At 58.2% G+C, this 17,523-nt stretch overlaps 1 protein-coding gene across 3 annotated transcripts in view; it reads left to right on the top strand.

Moving 5' to 3' along the window:
* The window catches only part of LOC137332241 (glutamate receptor 1-like), a 355,697-nt gene that overhangs the window by 105,772 nt on the left and 232,402 nt on the right, over positions 1 to 17,523 (top strand). For all 3 annotated transcript variants that reach the window (XM_067995933.1, XM_067995932.1, XM_067995934.1), the window contains exons 8-9: positions 2,949 to 3,053; positions 5,833 to 5,943. In XM_067995933.1, coding sequence (XP_067852034.1) covers positions 2,949 to 3,053; positions 5,833 to 5,943 — 216 coding nt within the window. The remainder of the gene's footprint in view (positions 1 to 2,948; positions 3,054 to 5,832; positions 5,944 to 17,523) is intronic.

Raw genomic sequence — 17,523 nt, 5'->3', positions numbered from 1 at the left:
TACATATTACAAAGAGGGAGGTGCTGGAAGTCTTAACGCGCATCAAGGTAGATAAATCTCCGGGACCTGATGAAATGTATCCCAGGACGTTAAGGGAGGTTAGGGAGGAAATTGCGGGTCCCCTAGCAGAGATATTTGAATCATCGACAGCTACAGGTGAGGTGCCTGAAGATTGGAGGGTAGCAAATGTTGTGCCTTTGTTTAAGAAGGGCGGCAGGGAAAAGCCTGGGAACTACAGACCGGTGAGCCTGACATCTGTAGTGGGTAAGTTGTTAGAGGGTATTCTGAGGGACAGGATCTACAGGCATTTGGAGAGGCAGGGACTGATTAGGAACAGTCAGCATGGTTTTGTGAGAGGAAAATCATGTCTCACGAATTTGATTGAGTTTTTTGAAGGGGTAACCAAGAAGATAGATGAGGGCTGTGCAGTAGACGTGGTCTACATGGACTTTAGCAAAGCCTTTGACAAGGTACCGCATGGTAGGTTGTTGCATAAGGTTAAATCTCACGGGATCCAAGGTGAGGTAGCCAATTGGATACAAAATTGGCTTGACGACAGAAGACAGAGGGTGGTTGTAGAGGGTTGTTTTTCAAACTGGAGGCCTGTGACCAGCGGTGTGCCTCAGGGATCGGTGCTGGGTCCGCTGTTATTTGTTATTTATATTAATGATTTGGATGAGAATTTAGGAGGCATGGTTAGTAAGTTTGCAGATGACACCAAGGTTGGTGGCATTGTGGACAGTGAAGAAGGTTATCTAGGATTGCAACGGGATCTTGATAAATTGGGCCAGTGGGCCGATGAATGGCAGATGGAGTTTAATTTCGATAAATGTGAGGTGATGCATTTTGGTAGATCAGATCGAGCCAGGACCTACTCCGTTAATGGCAGGGCGTTGGGGAGAGTTATAGAACAAAGAGATCTAGGAGTACAGGTTCATAGCTCCTTGAAAGTGGAGTCACAGGTGGATAGGGTGGTGAAGAAGGCATTCAGCATGCTTGGTTTCATTGGTCAGAACATTGAATACAGGAGTTGGGATGTCTTGTTGAAGTTGTACAAGACATTAGTAAGGCCACACTTGGAATACTGTGTACAGTTCTGGTTACCCTATTATAGAAAGGATATTATTAAACTGGAAAGAGTGCAGAAAAGATTTACTAGGATGCTACCGGGACTTGATGGTTTGAATAATAGGGAGACGTTGGATAGGCTGAGACTTTTTTCCCTGGAGAGTAGGAGGTTTCGGGGTGATCTTATAGAAGTCTATAAAATAATGAGGGGCATAGATAAGGTAGATAGTCAAAATCTTTTCCCAAAGGTAGGGGAGTCTATAACGAGGGGGCATAGATTTAAGGTGAGAGGGGAAAGATACAAAAGGGTCCAGAGGGGCAATTGTTTCACTCAAAGGGTGGTGAGTGTCTGGAACGAGCTGCCAGAGGCAGTAGTAGAGGCAGGTACAATTTTGTCTTTTAAAAAGCATTTGGACAGTTGCATGGGTAAGATGGGTATAGAGGGATATGGGCCAAGTGCAGGCAATTGGGACTAGCTTAGTGGTATAAACTGGGCGACATGGACATGTTGGGCCGAAGGGCCTGTTTCCATGTTGTAAACTTCTATGATTCTATGATTCTAAGGTCATGGCCTTAGAGAGGGTGCAGAGGAGATTTACCAGAATGGTTCCAGGGATGAGGGACTTCAGTTATGTGGAGAGACTGGAGAAGGTGGGATTGTTCTCCACAGAACAGAGAAGTTTAAGGGGAGATTTAATTGAGGTGTTCAAAATCATGAAGGGTTTTGAGAGAGTAAATAAGGAGAAACTGTTTCCAGTGGCAGGAGGGTCGATAACCAGAGGACACAGATTTAAGGTAATTGGCAAAAGAACCAGAGGGGAGATGAGGAATATTTTTCTTTGTGCAGTGAGTTGTGATGATCTGGAATTCACTGCCTGAACGGGCGGTGGAAGCAGATTCAATAATAACTTTCAAAAGGAAATTGGATAAATACTTGAAGGGAAAAAATTTACAGGGCCATGGGGATCGAACAGGGGAGTGGGACCAGCTGGATTGCTCTTGCATCGAGCTGGTGCGGACTCGATGGGCCAAATGGCCTCCTCCTGTGCTGTATTATTCTATGATTCTATGAATAATTAATGTTTTGTCAGATTTTCTCTGTGCTGATCTATGTTAAAGTAACGATTGTTTAGTGGGGAACTCCAGGGGGGACAGAGTAAAAATGAGATTAAGCTGATAAATTTTAAACTGACCCAGGAGGCTCGTCCAGTGTTAATCATCCGTCAATTGTGGCTTTTACTGGGGAAAGTTTAACAAGCTTTATTGTATCAAAATCTACAACTTCATCAGTTTACTGAACTTAGAAGGGGACTAGCTCGAGGAAAGATTCTTTAAATCTGTTTTTTAATGAATGTGTGCTCACCAAAGTGAAGGATGTCACTCCCAGGGCAGGTACAGGGTTAGATACAGAGTAAAGCTCCCTCTACACTGTCCCATCAAACACTCCCAGGGCAGGTACAGGGTTAGATACAGAGTAAAGCTCCCTCTACACTGTCCCATCAAACACTCCCAGGGCAGGTACAGGGTTAGATACAGAGTAAAGCTCCCTCCATATTGTCCCATCAAACACTCCCAGGGCAGGTACAGGGTTAGATACAGAGTAAAGCTCCCTCTACACTGTCCCATCAAACACTCCCAGGGCAGGTACAGGGTTAGATACAGAGTAAAGCTCCCTCCATATTGTCCCATCAAACACTCCCAGGGCAGGTACAGCACGGGTTAGATACAGAGTAAAGCTCCCTCTACACTGTTGCCCAGGGAGGAGTGAAACCAGTCTCGACTAATCTGAAAGGGGTTCCTGACCGTTGGAAATATGGAGGCAAAAAAATGTCAAATGTCAGTGAGAAATCAGTTGTTTTGTGGTTGGCTCCAACCCCTAGGTTCACAGCGACGGGCTAACTGGGAACATCCAATTTAATGAATACGGACATCGGACCAACTATACCGTCAGCGTGATGGAGCTGAAGAGCGATGGAATTAGGAAGGTAAACGCATATTACACACTACAAATCTATCTGTACCCCCTCATGCCACCTGTGCCCCCCATGCCACCTGCGCCCCAACATTGCCAGTGCCCCCCACACCCTCACGGTCAGTACCACCACATGGTGGGAAAGTTGGTAGGTGGGGTTGAGGGATATTGGGAGAAGGTGGGTATGTGGGATTGGGGGATAGGGGGAGGAGGTGGGGCTGAGGGATATGGGGAGGAAGTGGGATTGGGGGATATGGGGAGGAGGTGGGTAGGTGGGGCTGGGGGATATGGTTCGGAGGTGGGGCTGAGGGATGTGGGGAGGAGGTGGGGCTGAGGGATGTGGGGAGGAGGTGGGGCTGAGGGATGTGGGGAGGAGGTGGGGCTGAGGGATGTGGGGAGGAGGTGGGGCTGAGGGATGTGGGGAGGAGGTGGGGCTGAGGGATGTGGGGAGGAGGTGGGGCTGAGGGATGTGGGGAGGAGGTGGGGCTGAGGGATGTGGGGAGGAGGTGGGGCTGAGGGATGTGGGGAGGAGGTGGGGCTGAGGGATGTGGGGAGGAGGTGGGGCTGAGGGATGTGGGGAGGAGGTGGGGCTGAGGGATGTGGGGAGGAGGTGGGGCTGAGGGATGTGGGGAGGAGGTGGGGCTGAGGGATGTGGGGAGGAGGTGGGGCTGAGGGATGTGGGGAGGAGGTGGGGCTGAGGGATGTGGGGAGGAGGTGGGGCTGAGGGATGTGGGGAGGAGGTGGGGCTGAGGGATGTGGGGAGGAGGTGGGGCTGAGGGATGTGGGGAGGAGGTGGGGCTGAGGGATGTGGGGAGGAGGTGGGGCTGAGGGATGTGGGGAGGAGGTGGGGCTGAGGGATGTGGGGAGGAGGTGGGTAGGTGCGGTTGGTGGGTAGGTGGGTAGTTGATCGATTGTAAAGCAATGGGTTTGTTGCGTGTTCTGCTCTTCTCCTGTTCCAGGTTTGTTACAATGAAAGGTTTGTGCTGTTTGTCACAGAATGGTAAAGTATCAGTCCCAAATCACACAGGCTCCACATCTCATTACAGTTGCTATTAATGCTGGATTGTGAGTGCAAAAGACAAGGCTGAAGCGTTTGCAACCATCTTCAGTCAGAAGTGCCGAGTGGATGGTCCATCTCAGCCTCCTCCCGATATCCCCACCATCACAGAAGCCAGTCTTCAGCCAATTCGATTCACTCCACGTGATATCAAGAAACGGCTGAGTGCACTGGATACAGCAAAGGCTATAGTGCTGAAGTCTTGTGCTCCAGAACTAGCTGCGCCTCTAGCCAAGCTGTTCCAGTACAGCTACAACACTGGCATCCACCCGACAATGTGGAAAATTGCCCAGGTATGTCCTGTCCACAAAAAGCAGGACAAATCCAATCCGGCCAATTACCGCCCCATCAGTCTACTCTCAATCATCAGCAAAGTGATGGAAGGTGTCGTCGACAGTGCTATCAAGCGGCACTTACTCACCAATAACCTGCTCACCGATGCTCAGTTTGGGTTCCGCCAGGACCACTCGGCTCCAGACCTCATTACAGCCTTGGTCGAAACATGGACAAAAGAGCTGAATTCCAGAGGTGAGGTCAGGGTGACTGCCCTTGACATCAAGGCAGCATTTGACCGAGTGTGGCACCAAGGAGCCCTAGTAAAATTGAAATCAATGGGAATCAGTGGGAAAATTCTCCAGTGGCTGGAGTCATACCTAGCACAAAGGAAGATGGTAGTGGTTGTTGGAGGCCAATCATCTCAGCCCCAGGACATTGCTGCAGGAGTTCCTCAGGGCAGTGTCTGAGGCCCAACCATCTTCAGCTGCTTCATCAATGACCTTCCCTCCATCATTAGGTCAGAAATGGGGATGTTCGCTGATGATTGCACAGTGTTCAGTTCCATTCGCAACCCCTCAGATAATGAAGCAGTCCGAGCCCGCATGCAGCAAGACCTGGACAACATCCAGGCTTGGGCTGATAAGTGGCAAGTAACATTCGCGCCAGACAAGTGCCAGGCAATGACCATCTCCAACAAGAGAGAGTCTAACTACCCCCCCTTGACATTCAACGGCATTACCATCGCCGAATCCCCCACCATCTTCATCCTGGGGGTCACCATTGACCAGAAACTTAACTGGACCAGCCATATAAATACTGTGGTGACAAGAGCAGGTCAGAGGCTGGGTATTCTGCGGCGAGTAACTCAGCTCCTGACTCCCCAAAGCCTTTCCACCATCTACAAGGCACAAGTCAGGAGTGTGATGGAATACTCTCCACTTGCCTGGATGAGTGCAGCTCCAACAACCCTCAAGAAGCTCAACACCACCCAGGACAAAGCAGCCCACTTGATTGGCACCCCATCCACCACCCTAAACATTCACTCCCTTCACCACCGGCGCACCGTGGCTGCAGTGTGTACCATCCATAGGATGCACTGCAGCAACTCGCCAAGGCTTCTTCGACAGCACCTCCCAAACCCGCGACCTCTACTACCTAGAAGGACAAGGGCAGCAGGCACATGGGAACAACACCACCTGCACGTTCCCCTCCAAGTCACACACCATCCCGACTTGGAAATATATCGGCCGTTCCTTCATCGTCGCTGGGTCAAAATCCTGGAACTCCCTTCCTAACAGCACTGTGGGAGAACCTTCACCACACGGACTGCAGCGGTTCAAGAAGGCGGCTCACCACCACCTTCTCAAGGGCAATTAGGGATGGGCAATAAATGCCGGCCTCGCCAGCAGCGCCCACATCCCATGAACGAATAAAAAAAACTTACTTTTGAATTTTACAGATCGGTTATTGGAATGAAGACGACAAGTTTGTTGCAACAACGGGTGATCCACACGTCAGCAACGATACCACTGGCATCCAGAATCGGACGTACATCGTCACTACAATCTTAGTAAGTGTTACAACACTGAGCGTTATTAATCATTGGGTTCGAGAGTGACCTGAACATTGGAACAATTTCACGACAACAATTTGCATTGATATCGCACCTTTAACGTCGTAATATGTCCCAAGACGCTTCACAGGAGCGATTATCAAACAAAATTTGACACCGAGTCGCATAAAGAAATATCAGGACAGGTGACAAAAAGCTTGGTCAAACCCACAAACAATGAAGAGTGGGGGAGGGGGGGCGATAACAAGGTCTATTGGTGTCTGAGTGTGATATTTACAACAGTCTTACACACGTTACAAGCTCTCTGTCGGGGAGGGAGGTCCCAAAGTTTCACAGAATCGTAGAAAATTTACGGCACAGAAGGAGGCCATTCGGCCCATTGTGTCCGCGCCGGCTGAGAAACGAGCCACTCAGCCTAATCCCACTTTTCCGCATTTGGACCGTTGCCCTGCAGGTCACGGCTCTTCCGTTTTCTAGGAACACAAGAACAGGAGGAGGCCATTCAGCCCCTCGAGCCTGTTCCACCATTCAACTAGGTCATGGCTGATCTGTATCTTAACTCCATTTACCCGCCTTAATTCCGTAACCCTGAATATCCTCACCCAACAAAAATCGATCAATCTCAGTTTCAAAATTTTCAATTGACCCCCAGTCTCAACAGCTTTTTGGGGGAGAGAGTTCCAGATTTCCACTCCCCTTTGTGTGAAGAAGTGCTTCCTGACATCACCCCAGAACGGCCTAGCTCCTTTTTCTGGACTCCCCCCACCAGAGGAAATAGTTTCTCTCCATCTACCATAAGAAATATAAGAAATAGGAGCAGGAGTAGGCCATTCGGCCCCTCGAGCCTGCTCCGCCATTCAATCAGATCATGGCTGATCTTTGACCTCAACTCGCCTTTCCCGCCCGATCCCCATATCCCTTAATTCCCCTAGAGTCTCTATCAAATTCTTTAATCAATTAAAATTCTCCATTTAAAACCACATAACTCTGACATGGGTTTCAGAGCTGAGAGACACTTGGGTAAGTTCGAAAACCAGCACACCTCAAGACGGCACTACAGGTGAGAGGAGTGAGTGAGGCTCAGGAGGGATTCTACACCCCTTGAAGAACATCTCAGGTGGAAGTGTCTCCCAGGGCCCTTGAGACCCTCCCACCTTCCACCCTCCATAAACTTGAGCTCATCCAAAACTCTGCTGCCCGTATCCTAACTCTCACCAAGTCCCGTTCACCCATCACCCCCTGTGCTCGCTGACCTCCATTGGCTCCCGATTTGGGAATGCCTCGATTTTAAAGTTCTCCTCCTCGTGTTCAAATCCCCCCATGGCCCTCGCCCCTTCCTATCTCTGTAACCTCCTCCAGCCCTACAACCCTTCGAGATCTCTGCACTCCTCCAATTCTGGCCTCTCGCGCATCCAAGATTTCCATCGCTCCACCATTGGTGGCCGTGCCTTCAGCTGCCTGGGCCCTAAGCTCTGGAATTCCCTCCCTAAACCTCTCCGCCTCTCTCTCCTCCTTTAAGACGCTCCTTAAAACCTACCTCTTTGACCATGCTTTTGGTCACCTGTCCTAATATCTCCTTATGTGACTCGATGTCAAATTTTGTTTGATAATCGCTCCTGTGAAGCACTTTGGGACGTTTCAGCATGTTAAAGGCACTATATAAATGCAGGTTGTTGTTGTTGAGACTCACATCTGATGCTGGTTCACTGCAGTCCAGGGTGGAATCAGTTTGAAATGATCACCTCGGTCGATAATCAGAACATTCCCTGCTGCACTTCCAGAGTCTCCCACGTTCGGGGAGAATGAACAATTCTCTCACTTCACTCCTTACATCAAAATTTAATCACAGTTTCTGGAAGGCAGTGAGTGAAACCCTGTATTTTGATGAGAGAACCAATGACTTACTCCACTGTGCCTGGGCAAAAAGCAGCACCTGGCAGTATAACTCAGGTCTGCTGGCCCCGCACAAGTCTGAGACCATCACAAATAGTTTGCAGAGTTGGGACCCCGGGGATATTGTAACAACCCCCGAGAGAGAGGAACTCGCAACCCCCGAGAGAGAGGAACTCGCAACCCCCGAGAGAGAGGAACTCGCGGTCCCCGAGAGAGAGGAACTCGCGGTCCCCGAGAGAGAGGAACTCGCGGTCCCCGAGAGAGAGGAACTCGCGGTCCCCGAGAGAGAGGAACTCGCGGTCCCTGAGAGAGAGAGGAACTCGCGACCCCCGAGAGAGAGGAACTCGCGACCCCCGAGAGAGAGGAACTCGCGGTCCCCGAGAGAGAGGAACTCGCGACCCCCGAGAGAGAGGAACTCGCGGTCCCCGAGAGAGAGGAACTCGCGGTCCCCGAGAGAGAGGAACTCGCGGTCCCCGAGAGAGAGGAACTCGCGGTCCCCGAGAGAGAGGAACTCGCGGCCCCCGAGAGTGAGGAACTCGCGGTCCCCGAGAGAGAGGAACTCGCGGTCCCCGAGAGAGAGGAACTCGCGGTCCCCGAGAGAGAGGAACTCGCGGTCCCCCGAGAGTGAGGAACTCGCGGTCCCCGAGAGAGAGGAACTCGCGGTCCCCGAGAGAGAGGAACTCGAGGTCCCCGAGAGAGAGGAACTCGCGACCCCCGAGAGAGAGGAACTCGCGACCCCCGAGAGAGAGGAACTCGCGACCCCCGAGAGAGAGGAACTCGCGGTCCCCGAGAGAGAGGAACTCGCGGTCCCCGAGAGAGAGGAACTCGCGGTCCCCGAGAGAGAGGAACTCGCGGTCCCCGAGAGAGAGGAACTCGCGGTCCCCGAGAGAGAGGAACTCGCGGTCCCCGAGAGAGAGGAACTCGCGGTCCCCGAGAGAGAGGAACTCGCGGTCCCCGAGAGAGAGGAACTCGCAACCCACGAGAGAGAGGAACTCGCGGTCCCAGAGAGAGAGGAACTCGCGGTCCCCGAGAGAGAGGAACTCGCGGTCCCCGAGAGAGAGGAACTCGCGGTCCCCGAGAGAGAGGAACTCGCGGTCCCCGAGAGAGAGGAACTCGCGGTCCCCGAGAGAGAGGAACTCGCGGTCCCCGAGAGAGAGGAACTCGCGGTCCCCGAGAGAGAGGAACTCGCGACCCCCGAGAGAGAGGAACTCGCGGTCCCCGAGAGAGAGGAACTCGCGGTCCCCGAGAGAGAGGAACTCGCGGTCCCCGAGAGAGAGGAACTCGCGGTCCCCGAGAGAGAGGAACTCGCGGTCCCCGAGAGAGAGGAACTCGCGACCCCCGAGAGAGAGGAACTCGCGGTCCCCGAGAGAGAGGAACTCGCGGTCCCCGAGAGAGAGGAACTCGCGGTCCCCGAGAGAGAGGAACTCGCGACCCCCGAGAGAGAGGAACTCGCGGTCCCCGAGAGAGAGGAACTCGCGACCCCCGAGAGAGAGGAACTCGCGACCCCCGAGAGAGAGGAACTCGCGACCCCCGAGAGAGAGGAACTCGCGGTCCCCGAGAGAGAGGAACTCGCGACCCCCGAGAGAGAGGAACTCGCGGTCTCTGAGAGAGAGGAACTCGCGGTCCCCGAGAGAGAGGAACTCGCGACCCCCGAGAGAGAGGAACTCGCGGTCCCCGAGAGAGAGGAACTCGCGGTCTCTGAGAGAGAGGAACTCGCGACCCCCGAGAGAGAGGAACTCGCGGTCCCCGAGAGAGAGGAACTCGCGACCCCCGAGAGAGAGGAACTCGCGGTCTCTGAGAGAGAGGAACTCGCGGTCCCCGAGAGAGAGGAACTCGCGGTCCCCGAGAGAGAGGAACTCGCGACCCCCGAGAGAGAGGAACTCGCGACCCCCGAGAGAGAGGAACTCGCGACCCCCGAGAGAGAGGAACTCGCGGTCCCCGAGAGAGAGGAACTCGCGGTCTCTGAGAGAGAGGAACTCGCGGTCCCCGAGAGAGAGGAACTCGCGGTTTCTGAGAGAGAGGAACTCGCGGTCCCCGAGAGAGAGGAACTCGCGACCCCCGAAAGTGAGGAACTCGCGGTTTCTGAGAGAGAGGAACTCGCGACCCCCGAGAGAGAGGAACTCGCGACCCCCGAGAGTGAGGAACTCGCGACCCCCGAGAGTGAGGAACTCGCGGTTTCTGAGAGAGAGGAACTCGCGACCCCCGAGAGAGAGGAACTCGCGACCCCCGAGAGTGAGGAACTCGCGGTTTCTGAGAGAGAGGAACTCGCGACCCCCGAGAGAGAGGAACTCGCGACCCCCGAGAGTGAGGAACTCGCGACCCCCGAGAGAGAGGAACTCGCGGTCTCTGAGAGAGAGGAACTCGCGGTCCCCGAGAGTGAGGAACTCGCGGTCCCCGAGAGAGAGGAACTCGCGGTCCCAGAGAGAGAGGAACTCGCGACCCCAGAGAGTGAGGAACTCGCGGTCCCCGAGAGAGAGGAACTCGCGGTCCCCGAGAGAGAGGAACTCGCGACCCCCGAGAGAGAGGAACTCGCGGTCCCTGAGAGAGAGGAACTCGCGACCCCCGAGAGAGAGGAACTCGCGACCCCCGAGAGAGAGGAACTCGCGACCCCCGAGAGAGAGGAACTCGCGACCCCCGAGAGAGAGGAACTCGCGACCCCCGAGAGAGAGGAACTCGCGACCCCCGAGAGAGAGGAACTCGCGACCCCCGAGAGAGAGGAACTCGCGGTCCCCGAGAGAGAGGAACTCGCGACCCCCGAGAGAGAGGAACTCGCGGTCCCCGAGAGAGAGGAACTCGCGACCCCTGAGAGAGAGGAACTCGCGACCCCAGAGAGAGAGGAACTCGCGGTCCCCGAGAGAGAGGAACTCGTGGTCTCTGAGAGAGAGGAACTCGCGGTCTCTGAGAGAGAGGAACTCGCGGTCCCCGAGAGAGAGGAACTCGCGGTCCCCGAGAGAGAGGAACTCGCGGTCTCTGAGAGAGAGGAACTCGCGGTCCCCGAGAGAGAGGAACTCGCGGTCCCCGAGAGAGAGGAACTCGCGGTCCCCGAGAGAGAGGAACTCGCGGTCCCCGAGAGAGAGGAACTCGCGGTCTCCGAGAGAGAGGAACTCGCGGTCCCCGAGAGAGAGGAACTCGCGACCCCCGAGAGAGAGGAACTCGCGGTCCCCGAGAGAGAGGAACTCGCGGTCCCCGAGAGAGAGGAACTCGCGGTCCCCGAGAGAGAGGAACTCGCGACCCCCGAGAGAGAGGAACTCGCGGTCCCCGAGAGAGAGGAACTCGCGGTCTCTGAGAGAGAGGAACTCGCGGTCCCCGAGAGAGAGGAACTCGCGGTTTCTGAGAGAGAGGAACTCGCGACCCCCGAGAGAGAGGAACTCGCGGTTTCTGAGAGAGAGGAACTCGCGACCCCCGAGAGTGAGGAACTCGCGACCCCCGAGAGAGAGGAACTCGCGGTCTCTGAGAGAGAGGAACTCGCGGTCCCCGAGAGTGAGGAACTCGCGGTCTCCGAGAGAGAGGAACTCGCGACCCCCGAGAGAGAGGAACTCGCGGTCCCCGAGAGAGAGGAACTCGCGACCCCCGAGAGAGAGGAACTCGCGGTCCCTGAGAGTGAGGAACTCACGGTCCCCGAGAGTGAGGAACTCGCGGTCCCCGAGAGAGAGGAACTCGCGGTCCCCGAGAGAGAGGAACTCGCGACCCCCGAGAGAGGAACTCGCGGTCCCTGAGAGAGAGGAACTCGCGGTCCCCGAGAGAGAGGAACTCGCGACCCCTGAGAGAGAGGAACTCGCGGTCCCCGAGAGAGAGGAACTCGCGACCCCCGAGAGAGAGGAACTCGCGGTCCCTGAGAGAGAGGAACTCGCGGTCCCCCAGAGAGAGAGGAACTCGCGGTCCCCGAGAGAGAGGAACTCGCGGTCTCCGAGAGAGAGGAACTCGCGACCCCCGAGAGAGAGGAACTCGCGGTCCCCGAGAGAGAGGAACTCGCGGTCCCCGAGAGAGAGGAACTCGCGGTCCCCGAGAGAGAGGAACTCGCGGTCCCCGAGAGAGAGGAACTCGCGGTCCCCGAGAGAGAGGAACTCGCGACCCCCGAGAGAGGAACTCGCGGTCCCTGAGAGAGAGGAACTCGCGGTCCCCGAGAGAGAGGAATTCGCGACCCCTGAGAGAGAGGAACTCGCGGTCCCCGAGAGAGAGGAACTCGCGACCCCCGAGAGAGAGGAACTCGCGGTCCCTGAGAGAGAGGAACTCGCGGTCCCCCAGAGAGAGAGGAACTCGCGGTCCCCGAGAGAGAGGAACTCGCGGTCTCCGAGAGAGAGGAACTCGCGACCCCCGAGAGAGAGGAACTCGCGGTCCCCGAGAGAGAGGAACTCGCGGTCCCCGAGAGAGAGGAACTCGCGGTCCCCGAGAGAGAGGAACTCGCGGTCCCCGAGAGAGAGGAACTCGCGGTCCCCGAGAGAGAGGAACTCGCGGTCCCCGAGAGAGAGGAACTCGCGACCCCCGAGAGAGAGGAACTCGCGGTCCGTGAGAGAGAGGAACTCGCGGTCCCCGAGAGAGAGGAACTCGCGGTCCCCGAGAGTGAGGAACTCGCGACCCCCGAGAGAGAGGAACTCGCGACCCCCGAGAGTGAGGAACTCGCGACCCCCGAGAGAGAGGAACTCGCGACCCCCGAGAGAGAGGAACTCGCGGTCCCCGAGAGTGAGGAACTCGCGACCCCCGAGAGAGAGGAACTCGCGGTCCCCGAGAGAGAGGAACTCGCGGTCCCCGAGAGTGAGGAACTCGCGACCCCCGAGAGAGAGGAACTCGCGGTCTCTGAGAGAGAGGAACTCGCGGTCCCCGAGAGTGAGGAACTCGCGGTCCCCGAGAGAGAGGAACTCGCGGTCCCAGAGAGAGAGGAACTCGCGACCCCAGAGAGTGAGGAACTCGCGGTCCCCGAGAGAGAGGAACTCGCGGTCCCCGAGAGAGAGGAACTCGCGGTCCCCGAGAGAGAGGAACTCGCGGTCTCTGAGAGAGAGGAACTCGCGGTCCCCGAGAGAGAGGAACTCGCGACCCCCGAGAGAGAGGAACTCGCGGTCCCCGAGAGAGAGGAACTCGCGGTCCCCGAGAGAGAGGAACTCGCGGTCCCCGAGAGAGAGGAACTCGCGACCCCCGAGAGAGAGGAACTCGCGGTCCCCGAGAGAGAGGAACTCGCGGTCTCTGAGAGAGAGGAACTCGCGGTCCCCGAGAGAGAGGAACTCGCGGTTTCTGAGAGAGAGGAACTCGCGACCCCCGAGAGAGAGGAACTCGCGGTTTCTGAGAGAGAGGAACTCGCGACCCCCGAGAGTGAGGAACTCGCGACCCCCGAGAGAGAGGAACTCGCGGTCCCCGAGAGTGAGGAACTCGCGGTCTCCGAGAGAGAGGAACTCGCGACCCCCGAGAGAGAGGAACTCGTGGTCCCCGAGAGAGAGGAACTCGCGACCCCCGAGAGAGAGGAACTCGCGGTCCCTGAGAGTGAGGAACTCACGGTCCCCGAGAGTGAGGAACTCGCGGTCCCCGAGAGAGAGGAACTCGCGGTCCCCGAGAGAGAGGAACTCGCGACCCCCGAGAGAGGAACTCGCGGTCCCTGAGAGAGAGGAACTCGCGGTCCCCGAGAGAGAGGAACTCGCGACCCCTGAGAGAGAGGAACTCGCGGTCCCCGAGAGAGAGAACTCGCGACCCCCGAGAGAGAGGAACTCGCGGTCCCTGAGAGAGAGGAACTCGCGGTCCCCCAGAGAGAGAGGAACTCGCGGTCCCCGAGAGAGAGGAACTCGCGGTCTCCGAGAGAGAGGAACTCGCGACCCCCGAGAGAGAGGAACTCGCGGTCCCCGAGAGAGAGGAACTCGCGGTCCCCGAGAGAGAGGAACTCGCGGTCCCCGAGAGAGAGGAACTCGCGGTCCCCGAGAGAGAGGAACTCGCGGTCCCCGAGAGAGAGGAACTCGCGGTCCCCGAGAGAGAGGAACTCGCGACCCCCGAGAGAGAGGAACTCGCGGTCCGTGAGAGAGAGGAACTCGCGGTCCCGAGAGAGAGGAACTCGCGGTCCCCGAGAGTGAGGAACTCGCGACCCCCGAGAGAGAGGAACTCGCGACCCCCGAGAGTGAGGAACTCGCGACCCCCGAGAGAGAGGAACTCGCGACCCCCGAGAGAGAGGAACTCGCGGTCCCCGAGAGTGAGGAACTCGCGGTCCCGAGAGTGAGGAACTCGCGACCCCCGAGAGAGAGGAACTCGCGGTCCCCGAGAGAGAGGAACTCGCGGTCCCCGAGAGAGAGGAACTCGCGGTCTCTGAGAGAGAGGAACTCGCGGTCCCCGAGAGAGAGGAACTCGCGGTCCCCGAGAGAGAGGAACTCGCGGTCCCCGAGAGAGAGGAACTCGCGGTCTCTGAGAGAGAGGAACTCGCGGTCCCCGAGAGAGAGGAACTCGCGACCCCCGAGAGAGAGGAACTCGCGACCCCCGAGAGAGAGGAACTCGCGGTCCCCGAGAGAGAGGAACTCGCGGTCTCTGAGAGAGAGGAACTCGCGGTCCCCGAGAGAGAGGAACTCGCGGTTTCTGAGAGAGAGGAACTCGCGACCCCCGAGAGAGAGGAACTCGCGGTTTCTGAGAGAGAGGAACTCGCGACCCCCGAGAGTGAGGAACTCGCGACCCCCGAGAGAGAGGAACTCGCGGTCTCTGAGAGAGAGGAACTCGCGGTCCCCGAGAGTGAGGAACTCGCGGTCTCCGAGAGAGAGGAACTCGCGACCCCCGAGAGAGAGGAACTCGCGGTCCCCGAGAGAGAGGAACTCGCGACCCCCGAGAGAGAGGAACTCGCGGTCCGTGAGAGAGAGGAACTCGCGGTCCCCGAGAGAGAGGAACTCGCGGTCCCCGAGAGAGAGGAACTCGCGACCCCCGAGAGAGGAACTCGCGGTCCCTGAGAGAGAGGAACTCGCGGTCCCCGAGAGAGAGGAACTCGCGACCCCTGAGAGAGAGGAACTCGCGGTCCCCGAGAGAGAGGAACTCGCGACCCCCCGAGAGAGAGGAACTCGCGGTCCCTGAGAGAGAGGAACTCGCGGTCCCCCAGAGAGAGAGGAACTCGCGGTCCCCGAGAGAGAGGAACTCGCGGTCTCCGAGAGAGAGGAACTCGCGGTCCCCGAGAGAGAGGAACTCGCGGTCCCCGAGAGAGAGGAACTCGCGGTCCCCGAGAGAGAGGAACTCGCGGTCCCCGAGAGAGAGGAACTCGCGGTCCCCGAGAGAGAGGAACTCGCGACCCCCGAGAGAGAGGAACTCGCGGTCCGTGAGAGAGAGGAACTCGCGGTCCCCGAGAGAGAGGAACTCGCGGTCCCCGAGAGTGAGGAACTCGCGACCCCCGAGAGAGAGGAACTCGCGACCCCCGAGAGTGAGGAACTCGCGACCCCCGAGAGAGAGGAACTCGCGACCCCCGAGAGAGAGGAACTCGCGGTCCCCGAGAGTGAGGAACTCGCGACCCCCGAGAGAGAGGAACTCGCGGTCCCCGAGAGAGAGGAACTCGCGGTCCCCGAGAGTGAGGAACTCGCGACCCCCGAGAGAGAGGAACTCGCGGTCTCTGAGAGAGAGGAACTCGCGGTCCCCGAGAGTGAGGAACTCGCGGTCCCCGAGAGAGAGGAACTCGCGGTCCCAGAGAGAGAGGAACTCGCGACCCCAGAGAGTGAGGAACTCGCGGTCCCCGAGAGAGAGGAACTCGCGGTCCCCGAGAGAGAGGAACTCGCGACCCCCGAGAGAGAGGAACTCGCGACCCCCGAGAGAGAGGAACTCGCGACCCCCGAGAGAGAGGAACTCGCGACCCCCGAGAGAGAGGAACTCGCGACCCCCGAGAGAGAGGAACTCGCGACCCCCGAGAGAGAGGAACTCGCGACCCCCGAGAGAGAGGAACTCGCGGTCCCCGAGAGAGAGGAACTCGCGACCCCCGAGAGAGAGGAACTCGCGGTCCCCGAGAGAGAGGAACTCGCGACCCCCGAGAGAGAGGAACTCGCGACCCCCGAGAGAGAGGAACTCGCGGTCCCCGAGAGAGAGGAACTCGCGGTCCCCGAGAGAGAGGAACTCGCGGTCCCCGAGAGAGAGGAACTCGCGACCCCCGAGAGAGAGGAACTCGCGACCCCCGAGAGAGAGGAACTCGCGGTCCCCGAGAGAGAGGAACTCGCGGTCCCCGAGAGAGAGGAACTCGCGGTCTCTGAGAGAGAGGAACTCGCGACCCCCGAGAGTGAGGAACTCGCGACCCCCGAGAGAGAGGAACTCGCGGTCCCCGAGAGTGAGGAACTCGCGGTCCCCGAGAGTGAGGAACTCGCGGTCCCCGAGAGTGAGGAACTCGCGGTCCCCGAGAGTGAGGAACTCGCGGTCTCCGAGAGAGAGGAACTCGCGACCCCCGAGAGAGAGGAACTCGCGACCCCCGAGAGAGAGGAACTCGCGGTCCCCGAGAGTGAGGAACTCGCGGTCCCCGAGAGTGAGGAACTCGCGGTCCCCGAGAGTGAGGAACTCGCGGTCCCCGAGAGAGAGGAACTCGCGACCCCCGAGAGAGGAACTCGCGGTCCCTGAGAGAGAGGAACTCGCGGTCCCCGAGAGAGAGGAACTCGCGACCCCTGAGAGAGAGGAACTCGCGACCCCCGAGAGAGAGGAACTCGCGGTCCCCGAGAGAGAGGAACTCGCGACCCCCGAGAGAGAGGAACTCGCGGTCCCCGAGAGTGAGGAACTCACGGTCCCCGAGAGTGAGGAACTCGCGGTCCCCGAGAGAGAGGAACTCGCGACCCCCGAGAGAGGAACTCGCGGTCCCTGAGAGAGAGGAACTCGCGGTCCCCGAGAGAGAGGAACTCGCGACCCCTGAGAGAGAGGAACTCGCGGTCCCCGAGAGAGAGGAACTCGCGACCCCCGAGAGAGAGGAACTCGCGGTCCCTGAGAGAGAGGAACTCGCGGTCCCCCAGAGAGAGAGGAACTCGCGGTCCCCGAGAGAGAGGAACTCGCGGTCTCCGAGAGAGAGGAACTCGCGGTCCCCGAGAGAGAGGAACTCGCGGTCCCCGAGAGAGAGGAATTCGCGGTACCCGAGAGAGAGGAACTCGCGGTCCCCGAGAGAGAGGAACTCGCGGTCCCCGAGAGAGAGGAACTCGCGGTCCCCGAGAGAGAGGAACTCGCGACCCCCGAGAGAGAGGAACTCGCGGTCCGTGAGAGAGAGGAACTCGCGGTCCCCGAGAGAGAGGAACTCGCGGTCCCCCGCGAGTGAGGAACTCGCGACCCCCGAGAGAGAGGAACTCGCGACCCCCGAGAGAGAGGACTCGCGACCCCCGAGAGTGAGGAACTCGCTCCCCCGAGAGAGAGGAACTCGCGACCCCGAGAGAGAGGAACTCGCGGTCCCCGAGAGTGAGGAACTCGCGACCCCCGAGAGAGAGGAACTCGCGGTCCCCGAGAGAGAGGAACTCGCGGTCCCCGAGAGAGAGGAACTCGCGGGTCCCCGAGAGTGAGGAACTCGCGACCCCCGAGAGAGAGGAACTCGCGGTCTCTGAGAGAGAGGAACTCGCGGTCCCCGAGAGTGAGGAACTCGCGGTCCCCGAGAGAGAGGAACTCGCGGTCCCAGAGAGAGAGAGGAACTCGCGACCCCAGAGAGTGAGGAACTCGCGGGTCCCCGAGAGAGAGGAACTCGCGTCCCCGAGAGAGAGGAACTCGCGACCCCGAGAGAGAGGAACTCGCGAC

The sequence above is a fragment of the Heptranchias perlo genome, chromosome 14 (genome assembly GCF_035084215.1).
Source record: "Heptranchias perlo isolate sHepPer1 chromosome 14, sHepPer1.hap1, whole genome shotgun sequence".
In the NCBI taxonomy this organism is placed as follows: domain Eukaryota; kingdom Metazoa; phylum Chordata; class Chondrichthyes; order Hexanchiformes; family Hexanchidae; genus Heptranchias; species Heptranchias perlo.
The sequence above is the reverse complement of the archived record's forward strand: the minus strand, read 5'-3'. Positions and strand labels throughout refer to the sequence as shown.